Source organism: Myodes glareolus, chromosome 14 (genome assembly GCF_982192425.1).
Source record: "Myodes glareolus chromosome 14, mMyoGla1.1, whole genome shotgun sequence".
Lineage (NCBI taxonomy): Eukaryota > Metazoa > Chordata > Mammalia > Rodentia > Cricetidae > Myodes > Myodes glareolus.
Window position 1 is genome coordinate 31,703,590 of NC_142039.1, and position 20,839 is coordinate 31,724,428.

Sequence of the window (20,839 nt, forward strand, 5' to 3'; positions counted from 1 at the left end):
TGAGCCAACTCCTCACAAGAAATCTCTCACTCTCTGATGAACTCTTGAAATACCTATGACACACTATTATGTCACTTTTGCACTAGAAAAAAAAAAAAACCCACACATTGTGGGACCACCAATTTCAACGCTCCAGCTTGACGTTATCCCCTGCTAACCATCAAATATCTGTGATGCTGCAACAGTGTCTCTCGCCATGGCCATGATCTCAGGAAGAATTTATACCAAACACTGCCCATGTGACTCAATGTGAACATTCTTTTTATGCCTTTTATCCTAAAGTTTTCCCCAAAGTCCTCCTGTCAGAACAATTCCTCAGGCTGGGCGGTGGTGGTGCACGTCTTTACTTCCAGCACTTGGGAGGCAGAGACAGGCGGATCTCTGTGAGTTCGAGGCTAGCCTGGTCTATAAGAGCTAGTTTCAGGATAGGCTCCAGAGCTACAGACAAACCCTATCTCCAAAAAAGAAAACAAAAAACAAACAAACAAATAAAAGAAACAATTCCTCCAACTGACTTCCTAGCTCATTTTCATCTATTACAACGTCAGAGTGTCTTCATGGGAATTTATAATTACTCAGCCAGAAGACTCCTGCTTGAACCGAGTAGGCAGAAGTTCAAGCAACATCTTTCTGAAAAAACAAAACAAAACACCTCAGTTTTGCTATTAGTCTGATTTTAAGAGGGTTAAGAGTATATTATAATTCTTAGGAGCTGCCTGGCAGACAGAGGATTAAGAAAATAGCAACAAGTCAAAAGGATCCACAACAGGGCACAGGGAAGGATTCACAAGGGAGTTTTGCAGAGTGGGCTCTAGAAGCTTTCTAACTCTTCCCCAGAGAAAGAATGGAAAGCCGTGCAACAGAAGACAGCAAAGCAAAGGAGAGAATAGCAGACTTCCCCAGTCATAAACACTGGCATTTAAGAGAACGCAAAGTAAGATGAAGCTCATCTTGCCGACTTACCTTGAAGTTGTTGCTCCTCCTATCAACAATGGAATATTTATAGCCAACCTCTCCATTTCCTTAGCAACAAAAATCATTTCATCCAGGGATGGAGTGATGAGTCCTGATAAGCCAATTATATCTATTGTCAAAAAAGAAAGAAAAGAAAAGAAAAGAAAGACCAGTGAGAATGAAAAAAAGAGAGAAAAAAAGGCCACTTTAAAAATTTTTGTACTGACCAGAAAACCTAACAAGTTAATTTCTAAATCTAGGAATTTAGTATTTGCTTTGGGTAGTAAGAAATGGAACCCTGTCTCAAAACAAAACAAAACAAACAAAAAAAGAAATGGAACATAAATTTGCAGCAACATATTTAAGATGCCACACAATAAAAATTATTCTAGTTCATAATAATTTCAGACTTGACCATAAAAACAACTACATACAATGGAAAAAAAATCCACCTCCACTGTTTTCCTCTAAGAAGGCAGTCCACTGAACCCCTAGAACTCAGGAAGCCATGGACACTCACACACCTCTTTCAAGTCTCAACAGACTACACTGGAGCTGGCTGCCTGGGTGTCCCTCAGACCCCCACATGGGCTGGGTTTTGCCATTCTCCAACAGACTCTCTGAGTAATGCTGATGCCTACACCCAGCAGACTATGGCACATACCTGCTTTGTGGTCAAGAGCTGCTTGAAGTATCTTATCACAGGGAGTCATGACTCCTAAATCAATAACTCTGAGGCAAGAAATGAGACGTCAGAAAATTAACAAGAGCCCAAAAGAAACAAAGTTGAAATGAACATTTTAATTTTAGCCACTAAATGCTGCTCTAACGTAAACTGGAACCACAGTATCAGAAGTTATTCACATTAGTTTTGTTTTGCTTTGTTTTTTCCAGAGCTGAGGACCAAACCCAGGGCCTTGTGCTCTACAACTGAACTAAATCCCTATTCCCCACATTAGTTTTTGAAAGAATAATATTCTATAGTATGAATGTACTACATACTACAGTATCAATCTGAAATGTACCCCTAAGGCCAGTATTTTGAAGGCTTATTTCCCAGCTTGACATTTTTATTTTTATTCTTGTGCTTCTGAAGCACGATCCCTGTGCTTTCCTTGCTCTTTTTTACACCCCTGATATCAATGCTTTAACATGACACTTCTCACCATGATAGGCCGTGTTACCACAGGGCCAACAAGGGGCTGACATCTACTACAGTGTCACAGTGCTGACAGACACAGTGCACTCTCCTACCCATTCATCTACTAATAGACGCCTGGGTTGCTTCACTACATTGTGATTGCTGAGTGCCAATCTAAACCCTCACCTCAACTCTGTGTCACAAGTACTACTCCACAGCCATTTTAATGGAAAGGGATCATATAAGACAAGGTCCCAACACTCAATTAGTTGGCAGTAGAGTTGGGATATGAATCAGAATTGGGATAAATCCTACTACCGTATCTATTCAGGCCAAAAAGGGTGCTGGTAGGAGGCAGCAGAGAGGACGAGCAGGAGGAGAGCAGTCCCTGCACATGCAGAGCAGCTGTCGGGCAGAGCTCGTACTTAAGGTGAGGAAGGAAGAGAGTGACTCAGACGTCAGCAGGTCTCAAACAGAAAGACAACTCCGGTGGGCACATATGAATTGTAGGACAAGCACCGAGGCAAAAAGCAAATCTAGGGAAATGGTTCAGCAGTTTAAAAGCCCGCTACTCTCACAGAGGATCATAGTCCAAATCCCAGCACCCATATTAGGTGACTCACAACCTCCTGTAACTCTAGCTCAAGGCAATCAGATGCCCTCTTCTGGTCTCCAAGTCATACAAATACATATACCTAAGTAAAAATGGTGGGTGGAGGGTAGAATAATGTCAAAGAATTTCAGAGAGGTTTACAACCTGGAACTTATAGAAACTAGGTACGCTCTGGAGATGTTCTACCTATTAGTCTTCCATGCTATGTTGAGAAACTTCCCATTGTGTATATTTTTTTTCACTTAACCTTATCATATCGTTAGTGATTTAAAAACTAAAGCATGTATTTGTGTTTACTTTATTGTCAGAAATTCTTAAAAACAAACTATAATTGACAGGTATGGCACAGTACATCCTAGAACTCAGAAGGGTGAGGCAAGAGGATTGCCATGAATTGGAAGTAGCCTGAGCTGTATCTAGCAAGTTCCAGGATAGCCTAGGCTATACAGTGAAACTCTGGTTTTAAACAAAGCAGAAAAATGCTTTCGTGTATGTGTGTGTGTGTGTGTGTGTTCACTTAAGAACATCTCTAGAACATAATATCAACTATCAGTAGTGAGTGCTGAACACAGATGTAGGAAGTAGGCTTGTTTACCATTCTTACTACAACCCCTCTTATACTGATGGGTTGGTATCTTGTCTCTGTATTCTTTTTTAGATGAGGTTTGTTTGTTTTGTTTTTAATTAACCAACACTATGAAATCCTCAACAAAAAGTGAGACAATTTCAAGTTGATCACAAGTACACTGGGCTCTGTTAGTACTGACCAACAGCAGAAATGCTGGAGGTGGTGTCTGATAACCCTTCAGGTTACTGTTGTTTTTGAATGTACTGAAGAAAATCTAGTAACTAAAGAGCTTTTGTTTAAGATGACTAATAAACAATGCTAAATATGAAACTAGGCATAGGAGCAAATAGCTTTTAAATCAAGACAAGAAAGTATGCACCACGAAACTGATTCTTTGCAACACTGTTCTATGGGTTTGACATTTTCTAGCCTGAACTGTCTCTCCAGTCCTATATTATGTTTTTAAATCTGATTAAAAATCATCAGAATAATGACAATTATCTTGCTCTCATTCTTTTCTTCTGTTTTATCTTGTTATCTTCAGGTACATCTTACATGCATGAGAAAAATCCAGGTGACTGTTGTGGTTGAACAGAGAAAGGAGCGGGGGGGGGGGGGCAGTGGGGCAAAGGACAGAGACTATAGACCACACAACCAAAGCAGCAGAGGAATTTCTCAAACCCAGGGTTAAGAGCCACCATCACACAATGGAACCCACTCTTTTTTCAACTGAACCCAACTGGAAACTGAGCTATGCTTCTCAGAGACTGTGATTTCACTGGCAGAACAGGATCCCGACAACTCTCAGATCACACCCTGAAAAAAATCCTTGTAGACCAGAGCAATCACACCCTGAAAAACCACCTTCTAGACCAGAGCAATGACTATGAGTCTCTCTAAGAGAAGTCACTGCAGGGGCTGAATTGAAAAGTAAGACTGGTTCCAGTCAAACAGATTCACTTGAACCAGAAAAGCCCAGAGAAAAAGCAGAGAGTGGTTAGTTTGCTACACAAACCAAGACATCAAGTAAGAATGGTATGGCCCAGTATAGAAGCAGTTATGGGTGGTGAGTTGGCATTACCTTGAAAACATTGTATTACACGAAGCTGGGGAGAAGAGAAGCCAGGAACACCCAGAAGTTTCATATAAGCAGTGTTTTGAAAGGGGTTGAGTTAGGGAGAGGTGTTCTTAAAATGACAGCAACTAATTCCATTTTCAAAATATCAGTTTGCTATTTCAATCCAAATGGAGCCCTTTAAGCAGTACATCTGGAGTCTGGGAAATATATCCACATGAAGATAACAGGCTTTATCAGAGTCAAGACACTGGATAGATGATAAGGCTGGGCCTACCCTGGACCTTACTACTTGGGGATTCCTATACTGTAGCACCAACGCTACCAGACAGCTCCCTAGAAATGCTGAACTTGAGCCCAAACCTACCCTACACCAGACCTGAGTCTCCAAGAAACAGAAAGGTTAAGAAGCACCATCCTAGACAGAGGAGAAGCCCAAGGTCCAAGCCTGGAGCCATTCTTGTGTCTGAGGATGCTCAGAAAAGAAGGAACCAGAAAAAGAGTAACGAGTACTGGTCAGTGAGGCAGACTGAGAGCAATGTTAACCTGTAACTTCTTAACCTGCCATCAAGAAGTCTTGCTGGGAAATGACTGAATACCCTACTGGGGTAGTTCCAATTTCTGCACACAGAAAGCTTAGGGCCTCACAGTGGCAGTCACTCCCAGCCTGGGTACCACCTAGCACTGGGGCTGTCCCAGGGCATCTCCAAGGGCACCAATAAATTTCTTAGCATATTCGAGAAACAGAAGCTCTGAATTAGACTCCTGCATGACAAGAGCTCCAATGGAGGCGTTTCTAGTGTGCATGGAGACCATTAAAGCCAAACAACAACTAGAAGCCTCTCAGATGACACTGGAGCTAAATTTTGAAAAATAAAATTAGTATTACCAGCCAGATGTAGGGAAGAAAGGGCGGCCTAGGCTGATTCTAGACCATGATGATCAGCTAAAACTCCACGAGCTTCCTAGGGCCTAGCGGGGGTATGACCAGGTCCACACATCTGCCATTCCCTCTCACCTCTCCTAGGACTTCCTCCCATTCACCCACTTTCTTTACTATTCCTTGCTCACTATTCCCCAGGTCTGTGGGTCTCCGCTAGGTACAATATTGCTTTCTGCCACAGTAAAGACTAAAAAGAAAGAAAAATGAAAATTTACTTAAGTCTGGTGGTACAAATCTACAGTCCCAGCACTTGGGAGGCTAAAAATAGCAAGAACTCAAGTTCAAGGCCACTCTGGACTACACAGTAAGACCCCACCTGAAAAGAAAGCAAAGTGGAAAGGAAGGAATAAAGTGGAAAAGAAAGTTGTGAAAAATGTTACTTTTATAATGTTCTTCCTTAGTGTTTAGAACAGAGCACTAAAAGCTGGTAAGATGGCTCAGTGGGTAAAGATTATTTGCCACTAAGCCTGACATCCTAAGTTCAATACCTGGAACTCACATGGTAGACAAAACCAACTCCCCAAAAGTTGTTACTTGACTTCCACATGTGTATAGGCACACACACGCATGCACGGGCACACACACATATGTACACACACATAATTTTAAAGGAATTTTTCAAAAGAACTTTAAGTATATATTGTACTTGGGATTCAAATTCAGAAAAAATATAAGCTACAAAACAAGTAGCTTATATGGTATCGAATAATATTTTAAATTACATAGAATTTATAAAGTAGACAAAAATAGCTCTTTTCCTCTTCAGAAGAAATCACAAAGGAAAAGTAAAATTGTACATATAAAGCCAAGATGACTTAAGCCTCTGCCTATGGAAAAATAGGTAAAGAAAATGCATACATGGAATGAACTAATACTCAGCCATAAAAAAATGGAATTCCATCATTTGCAGAAAATAGATGGAGCTGATGGACACTGTGCTAAGTCAAACAATCCAGACATAGAAATATGATCTGTTTCACGTGAAGAAACTTAAAAGTTGACTAACATACAAGAAAGTTGAAAAGAAATTACCAAAGGCTACACAGGTGAGGAAAGAGGAGGACAGAGAGCTGGACAGCAGGCTGAACTACAAGTTAACCAGGAGAAGAGTTCTCATGCTCCATAGCAGTACGCAACAGCCTACTGCACATTACAAAGAACTAAGATAGAAGAGCGAACTCTCCACTTCAGTAAGGATATATAAGGAGACAAATGCCTGCTCAATATACATTGTATACATGGGTTTAATGTCGTAATTTAGGAATATGCATCCCTTGTTAATTAAAAATAGGAAAGAGAGATAGAGGACAGAAGGGAGGGGGCACAAATGAAAGAAAACCCAACTGTACTAAACTGCAGTTCCTCTTTCAGGAACCTGTCAGTTCAGAACCGCTGCTGCCCTTGCAATTCACACATCCTACCACTAGAAGGAAGCACCCTACCAATCCAGCACCTAACTGTGAATTTCTTTTTTTTTTTTTTAAGCAGTACTCACAGAGCCTACTGCTGTTGCTTTTTTTCCCCTCCTCACCCCCCCCTCCCCCACCCCATCCCAAATCTGGATCATCTGAAGTACTAGATCTGGGCTATACCTTCTGGTGGAAGCACACATAAAAGGACCTAGAAGGAAGCTTTTCTGTCTGTCTACCTGTCTCGGCTGGCCTGGAACTCACTGTTGATTCACCCACTTCTTTTTGGGGGTGAGGGACTCAAGAGAGGGTTTCTCTGTAGCTTTGGAGCCTGTCCTGGAACTAGCTCTTGTAGACCAGGCTGGCCTCAAATTCACAGAGATCCTCCTGTCTCTGCCTCCTGAGTGCTGGGATTAAAGGCATGCAACACTACCACCTGCTAGATCCACCCACCTCTTCATTTGTGTGCTGGGATTAAAGACAAATACCACCACACTTAGCCCATTTCTATTTAAAAAAACAACAACAATAAAAAAAAAACCCTAAATTTCGGAAAGTTCTTCCATCAAAATATCACAAGTGAAAGGCCTCTTACTGATGACCCTGTGAGGTACTGAGAGAGGCTGGTGCATTAGCATCAGCTGCCCATGACTTATACTATTTTTCTCTGTTGATATGCAGATTTTCTTATACACATAGTGTGAAACAGGGAAAGCATATAACTGTCCTTTTCATATCTAAAATCAATTGTCAAGCAATCAATAATCTGATCAAAAACATTTCTGAAGATTCTAACTGATTTCTCAATGGAAATTTGAAATACAAATGAGTCATTACAAGTTGATGCAGGCCAAAACAATACTCGCAAGAAAGTGGCATTACAAAACAAAGGCTGACTTGTCATTTTAACAAACAATAAACAGGTGGTAAACTGTAATCCTGATTTTCAAGGCAAGGAAAGAAAGCTATCTTAAGACAAAGGCTGGAAAGAAAGAAAGACTGACTGCCCACAGGGAAAGCTGTCCTCCTAACACAACCAGCCTCAACCTTCCTGAATGCAATCTAACCAGTGTTCCAGACAGATGGGTCAAGTGTTGAGGCGAAAGAGGCTGGGAAGGTTCACTGTTAGCTGACAGCAGAAATGAAAACACAAGCGACCACAACCAATAGACTGCACCATCAGATAAGAGGCACAGTGGAAAGCAGCTCATGACTCCAAAGGACTGCTAGCTAGACATGGGCCAGGACAGGCATTAATGACTTTTTCACTGAAACATATTGTGAAGTAGGAAAAATAAAAACTTAATATAAGCCATTAGCTTTTGTTATGAATATTTATTCATTATGAGAAAGTAAAAGGGGGTTTTACCTGAATATATCACTCCAAAAACTACATCACCACTGTGATGGTTAATCTCGGTTGTCAACTTGACTACACTTTAGATACTTTAGAAAGTATCTAAAACTGGGGCTGGAGAGGTGGCTCACTGGTTAAGAGCACTTCCTGCTCTTCCAAACGTACTGAGTTCAATTTCCAGCAACCACATGCTGGCTCACAACCATCTATAATGAGATCTGGTGCCCTCTTCTGGTATGCAGGCAGAACATTGTATATATAATAAATAAATCTTGAAAAAAAAGAAAGAAGGAAAGAAGGAAGGAAGGAAGGAAGGAAGGAAGGAAGGAAGGAAGGAAGGAAGGAAGGAAGGAAGGAAGAAAGAAGAGAAGAGAAGAGAAGAGAAGAGAAGAGAAGAGAAGAGAAGAGAAGAGAAGAGAAGAGAAGAGAAGAAAAAAAGTATCTAAAACCCAGCTTAGTGTTGTACTTGCGAGAGATTTTTCTTGGTTGGATTATTTGGGATCCACCCTAAACCTAGACCATTTGAGGTCAGAAGATTCACCCTAAATCTGTACCATACTTTCTTAGTGGTAGTTGACATGAAAGGACTTAGAAGAAGGGAGCTTTTGCTCTCCATCTCTTGTCCCCACTCTAAGGAGTTAAATGCGCTTCTCTGGGATTCCTCAGTGGACTGAAACTGGCAGCTCTCTAGTACCCCACTGGGCTCCAGCATAAGACTGGGACTACTGATATATCCAGGTTCCTTGACCGAATAAGTACTGGATCCTTGACCTTTCTGACAGGAAACAGTCACTACTAAACTACTTGGACCACAGCCTATAAGCCTCTCTAATAAATCCTTTACTGATATATAGATCTATATTAGTTCATTCCATCAGTTCTGTTCCTTAGAGAATACTAGTATAATCACCAAGAAACACAGAGGATGTCGAGACTAATATGGACAAAGTCTTTCTAGAAGGCCTGCTCTCCTAAAAACCCTGGTCTAAAACCTGACAGTTTGCTAAGTGGAAAATGGTACATACTGGCCATGAGAAGCCTTGTACTGGCTGTTTTTGTGTCAACTTGACACAAGCTACAGTCATCAGAAGAAGGAACCTCATTTGAGGACGTGCCTCCATGAGATCCAGCTGTAAGGCATTTTCTCAGTTAGTGATCAATGTGGGAGGGCCCAGGCCATGGTGGGTGGCGCAAGCCCTGGGCTGGGGATCCTGGGTTCTATAAGAACCAAAGTGAAGCAAGATAATAAGTAGCTCCCCTCCTTGATCTCTGCATTAACTCCTGCCTCCAGAATCCTGCCCTGCTTGAGTTCTTGACCTGAATTTCTTTGGTGATGTGGATGTGTAAGATAAATAAATCCTTTCCCTACTTGTTTTTGGTCATGGTGTTTCATCGCAGCAACAGAAATCCTAAAACTATTAGAGACCATGTCCAATATAGATTCTCAGGAAGACTCCTGGCTGCCTGACCCCTAGGGAACACTTCTTATCCTCTATGTCCTTAACAAATACATAAGAGATACGTAATTCTGAGCCTACAAAAAAAGCTGTGTTCACAGCTGTAGACAAAAACAAGCACACCTTACCCATGGCCATACACTACCCCATCCCTCTTACCCAGTAAAACATTTGATTCACATTTTTTTAAACATAAAGGGGATGAAGTGAGGTCTCAACTTACCGGAAATTATTGCATCCTAACACCACACCAACAATGTTCTTGCCTATGTCGTGCACATCACCTTTAACAGTGGCCAGCACAATGGTGCCTTGGTAAGGGTCCTGCAAAGTGAGACAAGCAGCTGAGCATGGGTGGGAGGTCGCCAGAAAGACCATTTGGTTCTCAAGAGCCACACAGAGATGGCAGAGAAATAAATACCAGAACTCAAAGGTAGGTCGGGGACCCAAGTAAGAGTCTACTTGAAGCTCTGTGCCACCCAGAAGTTCAAAAGAGGCCTGCCTATCAAGTCAGCCCAGGGATTACAACCAAGCTCATAGGTTCTAGCATTTGAAAAAGAGTCAGCAGTCATAGACACAGTCCTACAGCTAAAGACCACATCCTTAACCCTGAAACTGCCAAGGTATATTGCTGAAAGTCAGAAAAGAGAGGGTGCCGTAGAATATGTTACACTTGTTATGCTACAGACTATTACTTTAACTGTGTAAAGGTGTGTCAAAGTTTTCCTGTTGCATTTGTTTAATTATGTAAAGATGTGTTGCATTTGTTTAACCTTGCTTGCCTAAGACACCTGATTGGTCTAATAAAGAGATGAATGGTCAATAGCTAGGCAGGAGAGGAATAAGTGGGGTTGGCTGGCAGAGAGAATAAGTAGGAGAAATCCAGAAAAGAGAAGAGAGAGGAGAGAACAATGGAGAAAGAGAGACACTCCAGGGCAGCCAGGAGCCAGCAGTCAGCTAGACGGAGTAGTATATACAGAAGAAAAGAAGGGCAAAAAGCCCCAAGGCAAAACATAGATGAAGAGAAACAGGTTAAGTAATAAGAGCTAGCAAGAAACGAGCATAAGATAAGGTCAAGAATTCATAACTAGTATTGTAGAACTTTAAGACAATTTTGAAGCCATTTCTGACAATTCTGAGCCTTCTCAGTCTCAGCAGTAATGCTCCCCTCTTCCCCCCTGGGAACCAAGGACCTAACAATTGCCCACACATGTACTGAAATGTTGGGAACTTTCTATCATCTCCCTGAGTCCTTGTGAATGTTCTCCATATAGAACTCAGTTATTGAATAGGGGCAAGATAACCCTTAGGTGTTGACTCAGTGACTGATGTTTTGACTGAGGCCCTGGGAAAGGGGCAGAATGACCCTCAGATGTTTTCCCTTATCTCAGCAGATCTGGCAACCACTCTCCAGCCAATTATTGGTAATAGCCCTTTTGAATAAGCCAATCATAATAGGTAAAGAACAACCCCCAGACACCCCTTCCTTCTGTGGTTTTTCCCTTAAAAAATAGCCTGTACCAGCCATTTGGGGTCTTCTAGCCTCCCGAATGCTGGAAGACCCTGTCATGGCAGAATTAATACAATCCTCATGCTTTTACATCAGCTGTGGTGGTGAGAGATGGTCTCTGGGGGGTGACTCCTCCTCAGTGATTGGACTCTAGGGTCCAACAGTATTAAGTCTCCATGTTATGATTTGGGAGCTGGTTGGTGGTTCAAAAGAAATTCGGCTACAAGGGAGGAGCTGGCTAACTAAAGATGTCCCTCAAATTTTCAAAGCAGCCTTGTGCAGGGAATGTAGACTCATCTTTTATTTCTCTAAAACAGTTCTTTTGCACACTAATGAAACAAGAAAATGAAAGGTAGGTATGCAAGGCAGGCATCATCTCTCCAATTCAGCCAACTGCAATTTTAGAATTCTCAGGGCTAAAGTTGTCTGAACTACACAGTGCTCTAAATAAAGTAAAAAGGCTAGTGGCTGACTGGTGGTGAGGCCAGCAAGGATAAATGCTACAAGTGGTACCAAGGGGATAACTAAGAAGTATTCGGGGAAGAGCTTCCTAAAAGCAAACATGATACATTTAAAACATGAACATGGCCAACCTAGCAGAGCAAGGTACCTGCTTTGAAAACCTAAAGACCTGAGTTCAATGCTCTGGGTCTACCCATGTAAAGGTGGAAAGAATGCACCAACTAACTGCATAAAAGCTTTACTGATGAGGCTCCCAACCCCACAAAAACAATAATCTTCCAGGCCAACTCCTGAAAAGGCTTCAGGCCTGAACAAAATAACTTGCCTCTTCTTCAACCGAACCATTAAGAATTCTTGCTTCCTCTCTTTCTTTTTCCATGAAAGGGATAAGGTGTCCAACAGCCTTCTTCATGACACGGGCTGACTTTATAACCTGGAAAAAAGCAGAATTAGACATCATTACCAAATCATCACATGACTGTCACTGTTGACCCATGAAGCTTCAGTACTAATTAAGAATGCGTAATTCGACTGTCCCAGATTTCTATAATGAGCAGGATGAGGAATTAGAACCCTGTGGGAACACCAATAAATGAGGCACAGCAAGAGGAAAACCAAACACAAACAAAAGGTTAAAATTTCTGTTCCTGAACTTTCACTTGGTAGGCTTTTTCTTTTTCTGCCTAAAGTCTCTGTGTCTCTGAATTCTATGCATCTTTTAAATTCCATATTCAACATGGTGCATCCCCATCATTTTATAAATCCCCAGTATTTTAACTCACCTAAAATGAGGTTTATGAAAGAGGCTCTCTTAGCTATTTACATGTTTCAGAGCACCAAATCTAGATGCTCAGCAAGGATTCGTTAAATGATAGTTTTAAGTACTTGCTTTAATAAAGAATTCTGGTTTTACATAAAATACATCATTTCAAGTCCCACTATTTAAAAGAGTAATATATTTTCAAAATATGCATTCTTAAAGATGGTCACTGGCAAGCTGGTTGGTGGTGGTGCATGCCTTTAATCCCAGCACTTGGGAGGCAGGACAGGTGGATAGAGGCCAGCTTGGTCTACAGAGCAAGTTTCAGGACAGGCCCCAAAGTTACAGAGAAACCCTGTCTTGAAAAAACAACAAAAAAGATGGCCACTGGCTTGTCAAGTCAAATGTTAATATTAACATTACATTTACCTTAGGTAGAGGGGGCATGAAAATACATAACATGCAGATTATGGTACAAAGAATCTCTGCAAGCTTTCTAACCACTACATACTCTAAAGATGGACTGGCAAGAGATGGTTCCTAAATACACTCAGAAAAGAAGTGGTCAGATAATACTATCAAGTTTTGCATATACCAAAAACTCAGAAAATACTCAAACTCAATATTTACTAAAAAAAATAGAAAAAGATTTATTAAAATTTCTCTGTTTCACCAACCTGAGGTAGAAACATTTTTCCAGCTCCGAAAAGATCACCAACCACTTTCATGCCATTCATTAGAGGCCCTTCAATTATATTCAGAGGTCGGGGGTATTTTTTCTGATTTAACCTGGCTTCTTCAGTATCTTCAACAATATGCTTTTCAATGCCCTTAAAAGAAAAAAAGAAAGAAAAAAGAAGGAGGGGGAAGAAAACAAACAAGCAATTGTAAAAGTCAAAATGAAATAATGAATCAAAGAGATGTTGAAGAGCACAAATCCCAGAATCAGTCTGACAGAGTTTGAGTCCTGGTTCTCATCACTAATGCAGGTAATTTATGAAGTTTTGGTTTCCTCACAGAATCATCAACGTACCAACCTCCTGTTTATCTGGACAATCACTGTAATGCTATTTATTTATAGTGCCTCACTAGTAATAGGAAGTAACTCAGAAAAAGGAGGTATTAGTGAAGACTGAGAATATAATTCAGTGGCAGAGTAGGTGCTTATCATTTGTGAGGATCTGAGTTCAATCCTCAGCAACTGATCATGTGCTAATAAATATCTCTATAAAATCAGTATCTATTAGCTCAATGAGGTGTGGTGATGCATGCCTTTAATCCTAGCCCTCAAGGCACTGGCAAGTGGATCTCTACGTTCAAGTCCAGCTTAATCTATATGGTAAGCTCTAGGCCAACCAGGATATACAGTAAGATCGTATTTCAAATAAATTAATAGACAAGTATCTTCTCTCACTATAACACTACCTGGCTAGGAAAGGATTCAATACTAGAAAGACTCTCAGGTGAAGTTAAAACAAAAACAACAACAAAAAAAAACAAAAACAAAAACATGGAACTTTCCTCCCCTGACTTGCCTGATTTGCAGACACTAAAGCTAAGGATCCACAAGGATTGTAGGACACAAATGAATAGTTCACAAAATGAAATATGTACTCTCAGAAGGTCTAAGAATTAAAACTTAAATTCTAAAACCTTTTTAAAAACACTCTGGAACTTTCCAGACTCTTAAATGTAGACACTGAGGTCAAGAGATTACTTATTTAAAATTCTCTCTGTTATGGAAGAGCCCCCTACTGTCCTGCTAACTGACCAAAAGGAACCTGGTCTAGGGTGGGTTCTCGAGCTCAGAACTATTAATTGCGAAAAGTCCTTGCTGTGTATGTGGGCCTACCCTGTGCACTGCAGTCACTGCAGCATCTTCCACACCCATCTGTGAAAACTGAACACGTCTTTAGACACTGTCAAACGGCACTGGGAAACAGATTCCTGAAGGCTAAGAATTAATGGTCAGACATCTAGGGCAGCACCCTCTCCAACTGCTGTCAGCAATGATACCAGGAAGCCATGACTTCCTGTACAGGCTCTGGAACTCACCTTCACGAGAGCATATTCAAGACGCTCTTCAATGGAGCCACTCCTCCACTCATCTGTCTGGATGACTTTCTTCCCTCCTTTGCCATGAGTCTGAATGAAAATTAAGATAAAAAGTGAGTACAAATGATACATAGTGAACTATCTGCAGGAAGAAAAAAGAAAAGCGCCTTTTCCTTGCTTTAAGTTTCCAGACCCCCAGGGTGTTCAACATGAATGTTGAAAAAGAACAAAAAAATCTTTTAAAATTTAAACTTTCAGTAGCGAAAAGCAATGGTGTACTTTTATTTCTCCTAAAAAATAACAACTGACATCAAAATATTTCTAGGATATAAAAGTTATTCTCTAACATTCCAGCTCTCAGGAAGGATCAACATCCCCCACATATAATCAATCGTCGAGAATCTGGGAGCCATGAGCAGTAGTTGCACAGTCCTATAATCCCAACACTTGGAAAGCTGAGGCAGGTTGATTGTGAGTTCCAGATCAACTAAGCAGTGTAAGGTCCTGATCACTGAGATTTTATCATATAAGAGAGTGCTACGGACCGGCTCAGGGGAGTCACTCAGACCGTGAGGGAATCAGGGCGAAGGACGGAAGATTTCAGGATAGGGCGGAGGAATTTGACAGACAGCCACTCTCAATGTATTTTGAAAATGCTGCTGTGTTTTACTTATTCAGTGTGAGGTTTTTATATTATTACAAAGAACTTGGCAAAGGCATACATCATCAGATCATTAAAAAAAAAGCATAGAATAGTTTACAAAAAGAATCTTTGAAAATGCTTTGACTTGGGCACAAGGACTTTCGCCCAGTCTGTACCAGGCGGCTGGCAGGGCTAAGTGACCTTGTGCTCAGAATATCTTGGGGTGTGAGAGGAGAAGGCCACTATCTTCCTGGGAAAACTTTCTGCTAGGAAATTTTAGACATGATCTCAAACTTGTCTGAATCTGGTTTCATACCATAAATCTCAACTTTCTTCCCTCCCCGACTCTCAGGGTCAGATGTTGTAATTAGCCTAGGTTTATTCTGGCCATAATGAAGGCTGCATAGGCCTCCTGCACGTAATTCTCAGGCAAACATCTAGTGTTGCTGCAGCTGTTTTCCTGCAGAAGGCTTCTAAGGTTTCTCCTGATAAGAGCAACTCCTTTTGCTCCACATCATTAAGGAATTATTTTCACGATGACTTCCCTATTTCCAGAACTGGCTATTTCTTTAAAGGCTTTAATGAATAGGGGTGCAAAACTCAAAAATGTTCTCAGCAGTCTTGTTTGTATCCACAACTGCCTGGAATAGTCTGATCTGTTAGCAATATGCAAGGATCACAAAGAACACACAGACAAGGGAAAAGACAGACATATAGCACCAAGTACAGTCAGGTCGAGTCAGTACAAATGGCAACTCAGGTAGCATTACACCACAACTGGTTGCCAAGGGACAGCCCAGGACTCAACTCCGAGAAGCGCGGATCCTGATCCTTCCGGCAATATTTGCCCATCCAGTCAGCATTTCTGCTACACTGGCGAGACAGCCGTGGATGTAGCAAGAGAGGAAGGAAGAAAACATAAAGAAGGGAAAACTCTAAAAGTGCACATCAGGGGCTGAATGAAGGATGTCTAACAGCATCATGGAAGTTTGAGGAAACAGACACCACCAACTGAGACAGTGATGAAGGGCTTCAGAAGTTGGGTCTCAGAAACTCAGAAAAGGGATACAGGTACAAGGTAAGTACCCTGGCACACTGGGTGGATTACACTACTTTGTATGTTCTCCTCCCTCCAAGTGTATTTATATATACACAAGTGTATATAAAAATGACAGAGCCAGGTAGTGGTGGCACATACCTTTAATCCCAGTAGTCAGGAGGCAGAGGCAGGAGCTCTGTGAGATCTACAAAGTGATTTCCAGGACAGTCAGGGTTGTTACACACACACACACACACACAAAATCTTGTTTCAAAAACAATAACAACAAAAACAAAAAAAGAGAGGAAGGAAGGAAGGAAGGAAGGAAGGAAGGAAGGAAGGAAGGAAGGAAAAGAAAGACTGCCTCACATTAAAAAAGATCAATTTAGAAAAGTCTAAGTTCAAAATACTAAAGCAATCTACACAAGATCTATTCTTCCCTCCTCAACCTAACTGCAATACCTTCTCTAGAGCACTATAAAAACCATAACTATGATGATTAATGACCCAGAGACACAATTCTACATTAGCTCCTATTCTACAATAAAAGTTCAGTAGCTGCCAGTGAGTGATAAATTCTAAGGAAGAAAAAGCCACCCTTTGGAAACTTTTCCCTTTACCTGGGCATATCGTAAGAGTTTTTCAGTAGCCTCAGGGTCTTTGTTCCAGATGAGGTCTTCACAGAGCTGAAGAAGGTCCTTTTGGATATCATCATACACGGGTAGATTGCCTGCATTGACTATCCCCATGTCCATACCAAACTAAGGGCAATAGAAAGGAAAATGAGAAATTCTACTGATACCCTAAATGAGGGATCAGAGAAAATACTTTATGACATAGTTGGTCACTATTCAACTCTGCTGAGGTATAAAAGCAGCCCTAAACAAAACACATGAGAAGAGATGAGAGCACTCTGTTCCACTGAAGCTTCATTTAAAGACAGAAGCAGGCTAGTTAACCTGTCTGTAACTCAGTCTGTAAGCCTGCTAAAAGGTAAAGTACAGTGCCATCATTTTTGTTTTAATTCTTTGAAAAATCATTGTGTTTACAATATATGTGCATATAGATATAGATATATCTGTGGGTACACATGTACCATGGCACATGTACGGAGGTCAGAGGACAACTCTGGGTATTGGTTCCTGCCTTTCATTTTGCTTCAGTTTACTACTGGACATGCTAGGCTAGCTGGCTCTACAATCTTCCATGGATCTGTCTTCATCTCTCATTCTACAGTAGGAACTACTACTACACTAAGTCACACAGGCTGTGAAATTTCAACTCAAGTCCTCAGGCTAGTACAGCCAATACTGTACCACAGAGCCATCTTCCCAGTACCTAAGTTAAAGTTGGTTTCACCATACCTTGATCGCATGGTAAAGGAAAACACCATGCATTGCTTCTCGAATGGCTTCCATCCCTCGGAAGGAGAAGGACAAGTTAGAAAGACCTCCACTTATTCTGACTCCTGGTAATGTTTCCTGGCAAAAATGTAAAAGCATGAAAAGATTCTCTTATTTTGTCAAAAGTCACAATAAGTCATACCTTGTAAGTTTTGTATACAGGAGAAGTAAAAAGAAAGTCCAAAGTAACTCTGAGTTTGTTACTAAGCAAAGAACAGTTTGCTACATCACTGTATCAAGTACTCTGTCTCCTCTTTTATTATGCAAATCTATCACCTTTTACAGTGTCACTTCTAAGCACTGCTTCATAAATAGCTTTTCCTACTAGACTTTAACCTTTGCAGGAAAAATATAAATTCCTATTTTATCTCTGACTACCTTTATAATGATATAGATGATTTTCATGGTGAGGCATGAAAATGAGAGTCACATGAAATGTTTGCTGGATAAATGACTGGGGAGTGGGGGTGGAGACAGAAAGCAAAAGATTATGTGCATACATCTATAAATGCACATTTGCAGACATTCCTGACCCATTTGAAGCTGCTAGACTTCAATAACTTAAATGAACAAGCTCTCTAGTTCATCACAAACTGGACAAAATATAGAAGAAGGCTGAGATACCTATGACAATATCAATCATGAGTCATAACAACAGTAACTCTTAGTACAGGCCTAAGTATCCAGGGGCATAGCTTGTCACTGTCTAGCCATTCTAGCCCTATGCTACAGAGAAACTCAAGCACATCTGCCAAACATGTTAGACTGGTGCAAAAGTAATGGTAGGTTGCATTGTTAAAATTTGTTCCTTAATGTTGAAATACATTCTTGGTAAATTCAGTTATGTTAAATGCCATTTTAATATGCAATCCTGCCTTATGTTTTTTTGCTAATGATTTACTACTTGCTTTTTTAAAAATATTTATTTTATACTATGCATGTCTGCAGCTGGTACTGGTCTAAAGAAAGAGTTCAGTTCTTCTCCATAGCATTATCTGACCACACATCGCACAACCAATGCTTCAAAAGTCAAGAACTGGGTTACGAAGTTTCTGTCTTATCCACCATATCCACTCACCAACAGAATGCTATTTCTTCAAACATCTTGATAACCTTTTGCAGGGAAAAAATTTCTACAAGCAACAGGACAGAGAAAATTCTTTCCAAGAGTTACTGAATCCTGAAGCACTGGATTTTTTAAAAGGTGTTTGCTGCATTTATTTATCTGGAGTAATGTGCGTGTGAAGACGTCAACACAACTGCAGGAGTCAGTTCTCACCTTCCATATTGTGTAGGACCTAGGGACTGAACTCAAGATCACCAGCTTGACTGACACCAAAGGCCTCCACCTGCTGAACCATCTTCCCAGCCTGTAAAACTGATTTTTTTTTATGCTAGGAGAATTAAAAAATTTATTCTCATTGGTAAAAGCAGGTTGACTAGAATGGATCCTACTTTAATAACTGAAGATATGCTTGAGCCTAACTGTAATTTAAACTTCATGATCTGAAACTGCAATTAATTTTGCACCAACCTAATATAAGAATGTTCACAACTGTTAGACAGTAGAATGGCTAGTTGTGACTCAGGCTAATAATTATACACTAATAAAAATGAACAAATATAGCTATAGCAACACAAATAAAATTTCAAATAAGGCTGATGTGGATGTGGTGGCACTGGAGAGGTGATTAGGCAGGAGGCTAATAAGTTTAAAACCAGCCTAAGCTACACAATGAGAACCAGTCCGGGGAGGGAAAAAAAAGAGGCTGAATAGGGAGAAACAGCATAAGCAATTTATGATTTGAATTACACTAAGCTCAAAAAGAGGCTAATTCATACTATGTGGACATACAGCGAATTCTTGTGATTCCCTAATAGTTCTGTCCTCACAAGTAACACAGCAGCTGGCAACCTCTGGTCATATGTTTATAACCTCATCAACATACAGCCTTGTTTTGCATGTCTGTTAAAAACATCCTGTGTGCTAGAGATGCCAGAACACATAAGAGCGCAAATTGTTCTTATAAACAAACAACGCACCCATATTGGCTCACAACAACCTCTAACTCCAGCTCCAGGGAATCTTATACTCTTTGGCTTCCTTGGGCACTTGAATAATGTAGTAAAAAAAACTCAACCAGGCACACACACACGCACACACACACACACACACGAATAAATACTGAAAGACACTTTACTTGGTGTGCACATCTTAATTATTAACACTGAATTCACGGTCTGAATAAGGTTTATACAACAAGCATTTTCTCCATTAGGCACAGCACAAGTGTTCTGCACTTGTGAACAGTAGAAAGCACTAGCACCAGGACTGAAGGGCACTTTCAGAGAAATCACAAACAAAAGGGAGAACATAAAAGGGCACTGAACAGAACTAATAAGACACCTGTCGTGTACAGAGTAAGAGCTGTCTGTCTCCAAGGTCATCCTCATCTGAGGACGCGAGTCAAGTCTACACAAGGGCATGTCCACGGCTGACTACAAAAGCAGCTCGAGTATTGAAGCAGGCCAAAACTAAATTTTGTATATTTGTGTATACCAACAAGCACACAAAAAAATCAATGGATATAGTGTAAACTAAAATTGCATGTAAGTAATAAAATTATTAGCAAAAACAATAATGAAGTCTCAGAGCCATAGATATCAGAATGAAAGTTATTTCATGAAATTGAAAATAAGGCATACCCAGAAAAGGAGAGACATGGGGCAACAGCCTCAGAACACTGCAGCAAAGTGAAAGTTACTATACAGTTCATAACTAGTCATAGTCATCTACCATAGACTACAGATCCTAGGTGATATATTCTCATATGTGCTACATAATACAACTAAAATAGCATTATATAAAAGATAAAAGTTCCTACATTTTAGAAAACAATTTACTACAGATTGAAATGTTATTATTCTCAGCAAATCAGTATGTGTTAGTTCTAAGCATGCACTAAACCAAGGTGATAAATTTGAACTGTGTCTTGGATAAAGACAGAAAATACCCACTTACTTTAATGATTCTTGTTGCATGGATAAAATTGATAGCATACAAGTTATGTTCTTCCATCCCAGTACCAATGGTAAGAATGTTGGGGTCAAAGATAATGTCATTTGGATTGAAGTCCAGTTTTTCCACAAGTAGATGGTAGGCTCGGGTGCAGATACTGATTTTAACATCTGTTTCTGTTGCCTAGGAAACAAGCAGAAATGTCATTTACAATAGAAACGCAAATTGTTATCTATGGAAACAGCATATGTCACTTATCAAAACCACTCAAATCTTAATGACTGTATTTCTTTGAAACCCAAATGTCAAACCTCTAAACATTCATCAGCTTATCTCAGAAAAGAATCAGTTAAAGATTTTGCTTTTACTATAACAATGTTATTCCTTATATAGAAATTTCATGAATGAAATGTTAACGAAGTGGCTCTAAA

At 40.4% G+C, this 20,839-nt stretch overlaps 1 protein-coding gene across 1 annotated transcript in view; it reads right to left on the reverse strand.

Moving 5' to 3' along the window:
- Mtr (5-methyltetrahydrofolate-homocysteine methyltransferase) overlaps window positions 1–20,839 on the reverse strand; it is an 86,135-nt gene that overhangs the window by 19,904 nt on the left and 45,392 nt on the right. Inside the window, exons 16-24 of the mRNA XM_048460723.3 lie at window positions 20,412–20,591; window positions 17,351–17,467; window positions 16,607–16,747; window positions 14,305–14,394; window positions 12,927–13,079; window positions 11,815–11,922; window positions 9,741–9,841; window positions 1,619–1,686; window positions 964–1,084 (exon numbers count right to left, since the gene is read on the reverse strand). Coding sequence (XP_048316680.3) covers window positions 964–1,084; window positions 1,619–1,686; window positions 9,741–9,841; window positions 11,815–11,922; window positions 12,927–13,079; window positions 14,305–14,394; window positions 16,607–16,747; window positions 17,351–17,467; window positions 20,412–20,591 — 1,079 coding nt within the window. The remainder of the gene's footprint in view (window positions 1–963; window positions 1,085–1,618; window positions 1,687–9,740; window positions 9,842–11,814; window positions 11,923–12,926; window positions 13,080–14,304; window positions 14,395–16,606; window positions 16,748–17,350; window positions 17,468–20,411; window positions 20,592–20,839) is intronic.